The 12,029-nt window shown below is 48.4% G+C and overlaps 1 protein-coding gene across 2 annotated transcripts in view; it reads right to left on the minus strand.

Moving 5' to 3' along the window:
- Window positions 1–12,029, minus strand: part of LOC147125370 (tripeptidyl-peptidase 2-like) — a 152,782-nt gene that overhangs the window by 41,161 nt on the left and 99,592 nt on the right. For both annotated transcript variants that reach the window (XM_086002219.1, XM_086002216.1), the window contains exon 21: window positions 3,505–3,642. In XM_086002219.1, coding sequence (XP_085858345.1) covers window positions 3,505–3,642 — 138 coding nt within the window. The remainder of the gene's footprint in view (window positions 1–3,504; window positions 3,643–12,029) is intronic.

Consider the following 12,029-nt stretch of genomic DNA (forward strand, 5'->3'; position numbering starts at 1 on the left):
GTTGTATCAAACCGCTACCCGAGGTTCAAGGCGGTGGCTCTCACCACCACTTAATCAGGGCGTCGAAGGATATACAATAAATGCTGGCCTTGCCAGCGACGCCCACATCCTCGAGAATGAATTTTTAAAAAATCAGTTATCATGGTGGGTTCCATTTTCTCCAATTTATGCATCATCCGCCTACAGTGAACACCCCTTTCTGGAAATCCAGCAACCAAAATCACTCAACCTGGGCTCATGCACAACAACAACAATTTGCATTTATATAGCGCCTTTAACGTAGTAAAACGTCCCGAGCTTTGTGAAAGCACTGCGTTCCGCCATTGCGGGCGAGTGGCCTTGGCTCACATTTTCTTGGACATCTGCCGTTTCTTTCAGTTTGGGGCGAGTGACTGAAAGTGGCACCTCACATCCTCGCCGAACTGGAAGGGGTTCGCTTCCATTCCAACTTGACCGGCAGTACTGTGAAATCCTGAATCCGTGACACTCTAGGAACGGAAGATCGGCGTACGGAGGTGGTGAATAAAGCAGCATTTCTGCAAGGGACTCGGCGGGGTAAAGTGCTCTTTTAATAATCCATTTATGCAGCACCTTTCACATCCTCAAGACGTCCCAGTGCACTTCACAGCCAAACAAAATACTTTAGAAGTGGAGTCCCTGGTCTTTTGTAGACAAACGCGGGAGCTGATTTACGCACAGCAAGGTCCCACAAAAGAGCAAATAAGATAACTAACAAATGAATCTGCTTTGGTGCTGTTGGTTGAGGGATGAATGCTGGTCAGAACACCGGGAATACTCCGCTGCTCTTCTTCCAAAAGTGCCTTGGGATCTTTTAACATCCACCCGAGAGGGAGGACAGGTTTAATGTCTCATCCAAAAGACAATTTTAAGTCTTGCAGTACTGCACGGAAGTGCTAGCCTGGATTATGAATAGGTGTCTAAGTATAGGGAATGCAGACCAGAAAATTGGGATGCGAATGTTGTAGCCTTAATTCCCACCCATGCTCCCTTTGAGCACAGCTTCTCCACTGAGAGCGTGGAACTGCTGAATTAGCTCGTAGGTGCGAGTGCGGCTCAGTGATTGCACTCTTGTCTCTGAGTTAGGAGGTTGTAGGTTCAATGCCCACTATGTATTAACCACACAGTCTACTTCGGTGCAGTACTAAGGGAGTGCTGCATTGTCAGAGGTGCCGCCCATTGGATGAGGAGTTACGCCAAGGCTCTGCCTACCTGCTGGTTCAAGAGGATGCTAAAGGTCCCATGGCACTATTTGAAGACAGGCAAGGAGCAACGTTCCCTCTAATTTTTTTTGGGGCCGCGCAGGCCCCCTTTAACAGGCTGCGCGGCCCATTCAAATTCCACGCCTTTTTTTCCAGTTTAATAGCCGTTTCACCATCTGCACGGGAATCCTGGAGCGCTGCACGGCCGCACAGCCTAAAGGGAACATTGGCAGGGAGTTCTCCCAGTGTCCTGGACAATATTCACCCCACAACACACACCCGGAAAAAAAACAGATTAACTGGTCAAGTCCCATTCCAGAGACTTGAGCACAAAAACCTAGACTGACACTCCCAGTGCAGTGCTGAGGGAGCGGAGGGGCCGTCTTTCGGATCAGACATTAAACTGAGGCCCCGTCTGCTCTCTCAGGTAGACATAAAAGATCCCACGCCACTATTTCGAAGAAGAGCAGGGGAGTTATCTCCGGAGTCCTGGCCAATATTTAGCCCTCAATCAACATCACTAAAACAGATTATCTGGTAATTATCACATTGCTGTTTGTGGGAGCTTGCTGTGCGCAAATTGACTGCCGCGTTTCCTACATTACAATAGTGACTACACTTCAAAAGTACTTCGTTGGTTGTAAAGCGCTTTGGATTGTCCGGTGGTCGTGAAAGGCACTATAGAAATGCAAGTCTTTCTTTTTTCATTCTTACTGAGGGAGTGCTGCATTGTCCGAGGTGCCGCCCATTGGATGAGGAGTTACACCAAGGCTCTAGCTACCTGCTGGTTCAAGTGGATGTTAAAGATCCCATGGCACTATTTGAAGAAGGACAGGGAGTTCTCCCAGTATGCTGGACAATATTCACCCCACATTTAAGACCCGGAAAATAAATACAGATCAACTGGTCAGTCACACGATGGCTATTTGTGGGTTTAAAAAAAAATGTTTTATTCGTTCATGAGATGTGAACGTCGCTGGCAAGGCCAGCATTTATTGCCCATCCTTAATTGCTCGAGAAGGTGGTGGTGAGCCGCCTTCTTGAACCGCTGCAGTCCGTGTGGTGAAGGTATTCCCACAGTGCTGTTAGGGAGGGAGTTCCAGGATTTTGACGATATACTTCCAAGTCAGGATAGTGTGTGACTTGGAGGGGAACTTGGAGGTGGTGGTGTTCCAATGCGCCTGCTGCCCTTGTCCTTCTAGGTGGAAGAGGTCGTGTGGTTGGGAGGTGCTGCCAAAGAAGCCTTGGTGAGTTGCTGCAGTGTATCTTGTAGATGGTACACACTGCAGCCACGGTACGCCGGCGGTGGAGGGAGTGAATGTTTAAGGTGGTGGATGGGGTGCCAATCAAGTGGGCGGCTTTGTCCTGGATGGTGTGGAGCTTCTTGAGTGTTGTTGGAGCTGCACTCATCCAGGCAAGTGGAGAGTATTCCATCACACTCCTGACTTGTGCCTTGTAGATGGTGGAAAGGCTTTGGGGAGTCAGGAGGTGAGACACTTGCCACAGAATACCCAGCCTCTGACCTGCTCTTGTTGCCACAGTATTTATGTGGCTGGTCCAGTTAAGTTTCTGGTCAATGGTGACCCCCCAGGATGTTGATGGTGGGGGATTCGGCAATGGTAATGCCGTTGAATGTCAAGGGGCAGTGGTTAGACTCTCGCTTGTTGGAGATCGTCATTGCCTGGATTTTGCTGTGTGCAAAATGCTCCAATTCCTACATAACAGGAGCCTCAGACATTTAAGACACATGAGGAGGCACTCTAGCCTTTCCCAACGACAATACATTTCAGTGGATTGTGTCAGGATCCTGAATCTATTGATGACAGTATTAGCACTAAATAAAAACTTACACATCTCTTTCAGAGAATCTGGGCTCTAACTGAGCCTCCAGGCTTCCAGTTTTCTGTAATTCTACTTTACAGTCCGTGGAAGCTCACACACCTACAGAATTGCTCTTCTCTTTTCAGTTTCCCCCCCACCCCTATCTGTTCCCCTGGTGCTACAAAACACTCCCTGCTGAGAGGGCAGTGGATCCTCTCCGTCAGTGTGTGAAATGCAGACTGATGGTATGACTGACTTTCCCTCCTTTCCTGCAGTGGAGCGCTCCCCTTTCCGAGATCAGAACCACTTGCGTCTGCCTTCAATAGTGCATTCGTTAACAAGCGTCTTCTGCGGCAATGGCCAAGGTGTCACTTCACTATCATTTTGCATTTTTGCGGTCGGATTCTTTCCGTCAGCTGAATGCACGAGACTGCATTATTCCATCCTTAACCTCCGCTCTTACCCTGTCAGGATAAGCGTCACCCGATCCCACCAGCTTCTTGTTCAGATCGTAGAGCATCCAAAGCTGACTGTCGTACTCCGATTCGTACAGCAAGTCAGACAGTAAGGGGCAGCTGGGGGTCACCTCACCACTCTTCGCCTGCAGCAACACATTAAAAAAAACAATTAACACTGAACAAAAGGTACAAGTTGTAAAGGAAGAACGTTCGACTGGACTCAATACACATCCCTTTTACTGCCAGCGCACTGTGATCTCATTAAATGGCAGAACAGGCTCGACGGGCCAAAAGGCCTACTCCTGCTCCTATCTTCTATGTTTCTATAAAGTACAATCTTCAGGAGGCACTGCAGCAACTCACCAAGACTTCAATGGCAACTCCCTCCTGTGTGACCTCTAGAAACATGGAAAAATAGGAGCAGGAGTAGGCCATTCGGCCCTTCGAGCCTGCTCCGCCATTCAATATGATCATGGCTGACCCTCTATCTCAATACCATATTCCCGCTCTCTCCCCATACCCCTTGACGCCTTTTGTTTCTAGAAATCTATCTATCTCCTTCTTAAATATATTAATTGACTTGGCCTCCACAGCTTTCTGTGGTAGAGAATTCCACAGGTTCACCACCCTCTGAGTGAAGAAATTTCTTCTGCTCTCAGTCCTAAATATCCTACCCCGTATCCTTAGACTGTGACCCCTGGTTCTAGACCCCCCCACCAGGGGAAACATCCTCCCTGCATCCAGTCTGTCTAGCCCTGTCAGAATTTTATACGTTTCAATGAGATCCCCTCTCATTCTTCTAAACTCTAGTGAATTCAGGCCTAGTCAACCCAATCTCTCCTCATAAGACAGTCCTGCCATCCCAGGAATCAGTCTGGTGAACCTTCGCTGCACTCCCGCTATGGCAAGTATATTCTTTCTTAGGTAAGGAGACCAAAACAGCACACAGTACTCCAGGTGTGGTCTCACCAAGACCCTGTATAACTGTAGTAAGACATCCTTGCTCCTGTACTCAAATCCTCTTGCAATGAAGACCAACATACCATTTGCCTTCCTAACTGCTTGCTGCATCTGCATGTTTGCTTTCAGTGACTGGTGTACAAGGACACCCAGGTCCCTTTGTACATCAACATTTCCCAATCTAGCACCATTTAAATAATACTTTGCCTTTCTGTTTTTTCTACCGAAGTGGATAACTTCACATTTATCCACGTTATACTGCATCTGCCATGTATTTTCCCACTCACTCAACGGGCCAGATTTTCACTGTGCCGTGAGGCGGGCTTTCAGGCGTGCGGAGGGCAAAAATCCCGAATTCGGGGGTCCCGACACCATCCCCCCCCAAAACCCGCCTCCACGTAAGTTTCAAGGGAGGCGGGCCCCGCACTGGGACCCGCCAACCCGAGGCGGGAAGGGATTAGTGCCAATTAACTAACTGCCTGTTAACAGGCAGTTTTTAGCCTAATCCCTATTTTGAGGGGTGTCGTGTGGGATTCCCGACGGCTCCAAACCACGCCAGGTTAGAGCAGGCGGGCCGTCGGGTTGAAGAAATTGGAGGGGTCGCGATGTCGGTGTTCAGGTGAGTGATGGGTGCATGAGTGCAAAGGTAAGTGTGTTTGGTGTGTCTAAAGTGTGTAAAGTATTACTTACCTGTACTTACCTTAACAGCCTTCCTTCCTCTAGGCGTCAGGAGTCCATCACTCAGCCGGAACTGAAAGTTGAACGGCTGCGATCTGTGAAAAGTGACAGCGTTCAGCGCCGGTGACAGTTCTAACTGAGTCTGCGTAGAAGGACTCAGGTTAGAAGTCATACTGTCAGTGTTTGACAGCTTCAAACAGCTGTGAAGCACTGATATTTCATCTGTCAAAAACCCTTGACAGATGAAATTGCAGTCTGTGACGTCACCTGTTGCCGGGTGGCCTTTAATTGATAGAATTCTTCATTAAGATGGAGAATGAAGTAGTTGACTCAGAGACTAGGGTCCTGAATTTAAATAAAGGAAACTATGATGGTCTGAGGCGCGAGTTGGGTAGGATTGATTGGGGAATGTCACTCAAAGGGTTGACGGTGGATAGGCACTGGCAAGCATTCAAAGACCGCATGGATGAACTACAGAATTTGTTCATCCCAGTATGGCATAAAAATAAAACAAAAAAGGTGACTCAACCGTGGCTAACAAGGGAAATTAGGGATAGCATAAGATCCAAGGAGAGGATATATAAATTGGCCAGAAAAAGCAGCAAACCTGAGGATTGGGAGCAGTTTAGGATTCAACAAAGGAGGACAAAGGGATTAATTAAGAAGGGGAAAATAGAATATGAGAGTAAGCTTGCAGGGAGCATAAAAACTGACTGTAAAAGCTTTTATAGATATGTGAAGAGAAAAAGATTGGTGAAGTCAAACGTAGGTCCCTTGCAGTCAGAATCAGGGGAATTTATAATGGGTAACAAAGAAATGGCAGACCAATTAAATACATATTTTGGTTCTGTCTTCACAAAGGAGGATACAAATAACCTCCCAGAGATGTCAGGGAACATAGGGTCTGATGAAGGGGAGGAACTGAAAGAAATCAGTATTTGTAAGGAAATGGTGTTAAGGAAATTGATGGGACTGAAGGCCGATAAATCCCCAGGGCCTGGTAATCTACATCCTAGGGTACTCAAGGAAGTGGCATTGCTGATCATCTTCCAACATTTGATGGAATCTGGAACAGTACCCATGGATTGGAGGGTAGCTAATGTTTCCCCACTATTCAAAAAAGGTGGTAGGGAGAAAACGGGGAATTACAGACCGGTAAGCCTGACATCGGTAGTGGGGAAAAAGCTAGAGTCCATTATAAAGGATGTAATAGCTGAGCACTTGGAAAACAGTGACAGGATCGGACAAAGTCAACATGGATTTACAAAAGGTAAATCGTGCTTGACTAACCTACTGGAATTTTTTGAGGATGTAACTGGTAAAATAGATAAGGGAGAACCAGTGGATGTGGTATATTTGGACTTTCAGAAGGCTTTCGATAAGGTCCCGCATAAGAGGTTAGCGTGTAAAGTTAAGGCACATGGGATTGGGGGCAAGGTATTGACTTGGATAGAAAACTGGTTAGCAGACAGAAAGCAAAGAGTTGGAATAAACGGGTCTTTTTCAGAGTGGCAGGCAGTGACTGGTGGGGTATCGCAGGGATCGGTCCTTGGACCCCAGCTATTCACAATATATATTAATGATCTAGACGAGGGAACTAGATGTAATATCTCCAAATTTGCAGACAACACAAAGCTAGGTGGGCGTGTGTGCTGTGAGGAGGATGCTGAGAAACTCCAGGACGATTTGGACAGGTTGGGTGATTGGGCAGAAGCATGGCAGATGCAATATAACGTGGATAAATGTGAGGTTATCCACTTTGGTGGCAAAAACAGGAAGGCAGATTATTATCTGAATGGCAATAGATTGGGTGAAGGGGAAGTGCAACGAGACCTGGGTGTCCTTGTGCACCAGTCGCTGAAGGTAAGCATGCAGGTGCAGCAGGCGGTTAAGAAAGCAAATGGTATGTTGGCCTTCGTAGCAAGAGGCTTTGAGTACAGGAACAAGGATGTCTTGCTGCAGTTGTACAGGGCCTTGGTGAGACCACACCTTGAGTATTGTGTGCCGTTTTGGTCGCCTTATTTGAGGAAGGATGTTCTTGCCATGGAAGGAGTTCAGCGAAGATTCACCAGGCTGATACCTGGGATGGCAGGAATAACGTATGAGGAGAGGTTGGGTCCAATGGGCTTGTACTCGCTGGAGTTTAGAAGAATGAGAGGGGATCTCATTGAAACTTATAAAATTCTGGCAGGACGGGACAGACTAGATGCAGGAAGGATGCTCCCGATGGTCAGGGAGTCCAGAACCAGGGGTCACAGTCTGATAAAGGGTATGCCATTTAGGACAGAAATGAGGAGGAATTTCTTCACCCAGAGAGTGGTGAACCTGTGGAATTCTCTACCACAGAAGGCAGTAGAGGCCAATTAATTAAATATATTCAAGAAGGAGTTGGATATATTTCTTAAGGCTAAAGGGATCAAGGGGTATGGGGAGAAAGCAGGGACCGGGTACTGAATTTGGATGATCAGCCATGATCACATTGAATGGCGGAGCAGGCTCGAGGGGCCGAATGGCCTACTCCTGTTCCTATCTTCTATGTTTCTATGTTAGGTACATCTCCAGCTACAGAACATTTCTGGTTTTATCACAACACAGGGTAGATTTTAGGGTTACGGTGCGTGGCGCTCCGCTCATTGAGCGCGCAGTCAGGAACGCCAGTGTGGAGATCAGCATGCTCGCTCTATTCAAATTGGAGACTGTGCTTCAGGAAGCAATTCACGTGAAGCATCCTGAGGCGTTTCCGAGAAAGGAGACAAGGTGCTGTAGAAACACAAGCCTTCCCTTTTATTTTCAGAAGCAGTATTTCCTGCAGATGCTTAAATCGAGTTGCCAGTATTGTAAGAAAACTGGCGGATGGACAGTGCTGAAAACAAAGAGCTCTGCCAGGACTTTATCACAAAGAGAACAACAACTTGAATTTATATAGCACCTTTCATAAGGAGATATTAGGACAGGAGACCCAAAGTGTGGTCAAAGACAAAGGCCACGATTGTGCTGACCTCGGCGAGTGGCATCGGTGGTGGGTCCCGACCCCGCTGCGGTCTCCATCCCGGCCTCTGAAATGACTTTCCGCTGACAGCGCATTTGCTGGCCAATTAGAGGAAGCGGGTCTGATGACATCACTTGATGACGTGTCATCCGCCGGTTTCCTTAAAGGGACCATGCCCAAATTTAGTCTGACATTTGTGCTGTCAGTGTTCTACAGCGTTGAGGTGTTCCAAACACGGACAATCACTGCATAGAGGTGCACGGCTGCACCCAGGCTCTCCCATGACTCCCTCCATATGCTTATGGAGGGAGTCACAGCACACAGGGAGGTCCCTCTTCCCTTCCTATGGGCAGAAGAGACTTCCCCAGGAGATCAACACAGCTTTGGTTGCACATTGCAGAGGACACAAGCAGGGATGTGGTCAGGAGGACCTGGGTGCAGTGCCGCAAACGTTTCAATTATCTCAGTAGATCACGAAACCTGAGTGCACTCAACCTCATCCTGCTGTGCCTCTCATCACATCCACATCACTCTGCCTTCCCTACCCTACTCCTGCACATCCTTACTCACACTAACTTAACTTGGACCTTCACCCATCCCTCCCTATCTACATTATCACATCCCAATCTCACTAGCCACCCCTCACACTCACCCTCATCCTAGTGCAATCATACCAACTAACAACACACAAGGGTAGGCACTTGGGTGTTTTATCCAATGTTCATGTAAAGTTTCTGTTAATGTGGTGTCAAACATTGACACTTTTATTTTCAACACCTTGGACAGATTTGTGTGCACCTTTGGAAGTGGCTTAGTGAGTTGCAGTGAATGGTGAGACATAGTGGAAGCCCCCCGCAATGGTTAGGCATTGTAGGGATGCTTTATGGTGTTGGAGTGGGGTCGTGCCAATCTGGCGCATCATGTGGCAGCCAGGGTGTACAGCGTCAAGTGAAGTAACTCTGGCCATGGTGAGGCCATCCCTGGCAGCAATGTGGTCAGGTGCTGATGCCCTGTGCAGCATCAGTTGATTGCAGAGAAGGTTGGTAGTGTTGTTGTTGGTGCTGCTGCTGATCGTAGTGGGATTCTGACGACCATGGTGAGAGTTTCAAGGGCACCCATGGCGATGGAATAGATGGCAGGTGAAGTAGAGATGACAGAAGTGATCTGTCAATGGTGGGAGAGGTAATGAGGTCAGACTGCATGGAGACTTGTGTAAAGACTTGCAGCATCCTGAATCTGTAGTGGAAATGCAGTTTAGAGAAGCTAGGGGGAGAAATTGGGTATGTAGTGCCACCTGTTCGCGCCTAAAGAGGGCAGTCAGTGGCTGTAGCGCCACTGGCTGCGCCTCCCGCGATATTCAGCAGGGGCGCTAATGGTGGCGTTAGCCTGTTGCGCTGCGCCGCCACCGATGACGTCATCGGTGTGCGCAGCACCCCATTAGCACCCCGATCGCGATATTTGGTAGCGAACGGCGCTGTAGCGTCGTTCGCTACCCGCGCCCGGTTCACGGGGCCTTGCTGTGCTGGCAGTGGCGCAAGTTAAGGTGGAGGTGCGAGGCGGCCGCTTTTTTCGGCAGCCACCTGCCAGCACTCCGTCCCCGGCCTCCTGATCCCCCCCCCCCGCGGCATTGCCGGCTGTTTCCCGAGAGCCCGGCACTTCTCCTCGGGGCCGGGCTCTTTTGCCGGCACTCGCGATCGGGGATCGCACTGTTGCAGGCCCCTCCCCCTTAACAATGGGAGGAAGGCCTGCAGTACCGCAGCGTGCCGTGCCGCAGCGTGTGGCGCTGCGGCATGTTGCGCTGTGATATTCAGTTTCAACGCCCTAAGAGGGACGCAGAGCGCCTCGAGCCTCGCCCCATCTTCCTCTAGGGGCGCTGAAACTGAATTTCTGGCGATCGGTATTACTCCGAACTCTGCGCAAAAATCAGCGCCCAGGCGAACTTGGTGCCACTTTGTCGCCTCAACCGAATTTCTAGGCCCTAGTGTTTAAGGGAACATTTCTCAATCAGCTGGGAGCTTTGATTTGACATCTGAAGCTGTCAACTCATCAGCTGATTCAATGGCCACTGACCTCCCGCCTCAGCTTCACAGATGAGGTCTAGGCACAGCGGGAAACAAGTGGGCGACCTGTCAAATCCAAAAAGCTGGGAAAAAAACATTGATATGCGGTTGTAAACAAGCCACTAATGATTTTAATTGCCTCCCCCGCCGCTGCGTGTCGGGTCTGATCAGCGCTGACAGACCCGACGTTTGGTATAGGCGCGTGGCGGCGGGTTCCCGACCCGCTGGGGGAAATAAAACAATTTCCCACCCGAACCCCCACAAAATCCAGCCTGTAGGTTTTAAGGAGCGTCTTGAAGGGGGAAGAGGTAGAGAGGTTTAGGGAGGCAATTCCAGAGTTTCGAGCCTAGATAGCTGAAGGCACGGCTGCCACTGGTGGAGCAATTAAAATCGGGGATGCGCAAGAGGCCAGAATTGGGGAGCGCAGAGATCTGGGAGGGTTGTGGGGCTGGAGGAGGTTATCACAGCGCGATTTGAAAAGAAGGATGAGGATTTTAAAATTGAGCCATTGTCAGACCGGGTGGCAGTGCAGGTCAGCAACCACAGGGGCAATGGGTGAACGGGACTTGGTGCGAGTTAAGATACGGGCAGCAGAGTTTTGGATGAGCACAAGTTTATGCGGGGTGGAAGATGGGAGGCCGACCAGGAGAGCATAAAGAGAATTTGCGAAGTACAGATGAGGGGAGGGCCAGCTAGCTCATCCTTCCTGAGAAACGTACAGCACATTCACAGTATGTCTTGGATCACTCCAGAGCTATTCCCTTCACTCCACTATGCAGGGACCATGTTCGGTATTAGCTGCTCTAAAGAAGCCTGACGTAAGAAAACTACTAGGCACTTGGTCTAAGCGTTAAACAAAGCTTTAATCAACTGTTTTACAACATGGAGATTTAGTTGTGTCCTTCACTAGTTCCTGTTAAAGAATGTCCTGAGCAAGCTGGGCCCATGCCCGAGTATTTATACTCTCCCTGGGCAGCGCCACCAGCAGGCCGCCCAGTATCATTTCAGAAGTCATTTCCACATGAATGACAAGATTCATGTCATTGCCCTTCCTCACATCAGTCCTCAACTTGCTCATTATCAGTTCATACGCATGTCCCTTAGTTGCGATTTAATTGAAAAGTACTCAAGATTAACTTTGCTCTATTCCACTTAGCATTTATATATCTCTGTAATGTCCTCCCTAGGGATCAACACTATTATAAGGAAGGATATTAGCTCTGATGATGTGGAATCTGTATGGGTAGAACTGAGAAATACCATGGGGCAGAAAACATTATTGGGAGTGGTATATAGACCTCCAAACAGTAATGCGGAGGTTGGGGATGGCATTAAAAGGGAAATTAGAGAAGCGTGCAATAAGGGCACAGCAGTCATCATGGGTGACTTTAATCTACATATAGATTGGGCTAACCAAATTAGTAACAATACTGTGGAGGAGGAATTCCTGGAGTGTTTACGGGATGGTTTCCTGGACCAATATGTCGAGGAGCCAACCAGAGGTCAGGTCATCTTAGACTGGGTACTATGTAACGAGAAAGGATTAATTAGCAATCTTGTTGTACGAGGCCCCTTGGGTCGGAGCGATCATAATATGATCGAATTCTTAATTAAGATGGAGAATGAAGCAGTTAACTCAGAGACTAGGGTCCTGAATTTAAATAAAGGAAACTATGATGGTCTGAGGTGCGAGTTGGGTAGGATTGATTGGGGAATGTCACTCAAAGGGTTGACGGTGGATAAGCAATGGCAAGCATTCAAAGACCGAATGGATGAACTACAGAATTTGTTCATCCCAGTTTGGCATAAAAATAAAACAAAAAAGGTGACTCAACCGTAGCTA

The sequence above is a fragment of the Somniosus microcephalus genome, chromosome 1, assembly GCF_052327205.1.
Source record: "Somniosus microcephalus isolate GS21.2 chromosome 1, FLI_Smic_1.0, whole genome shotgun sequence".
In the NCBI taxonomy this organism is placed as follows: Eukaryota; Metazoa; Chordata; class Chondrichthyes; order Squaliformes; family Somniosidae; genus Somniosus; species Somniosus microcephalus.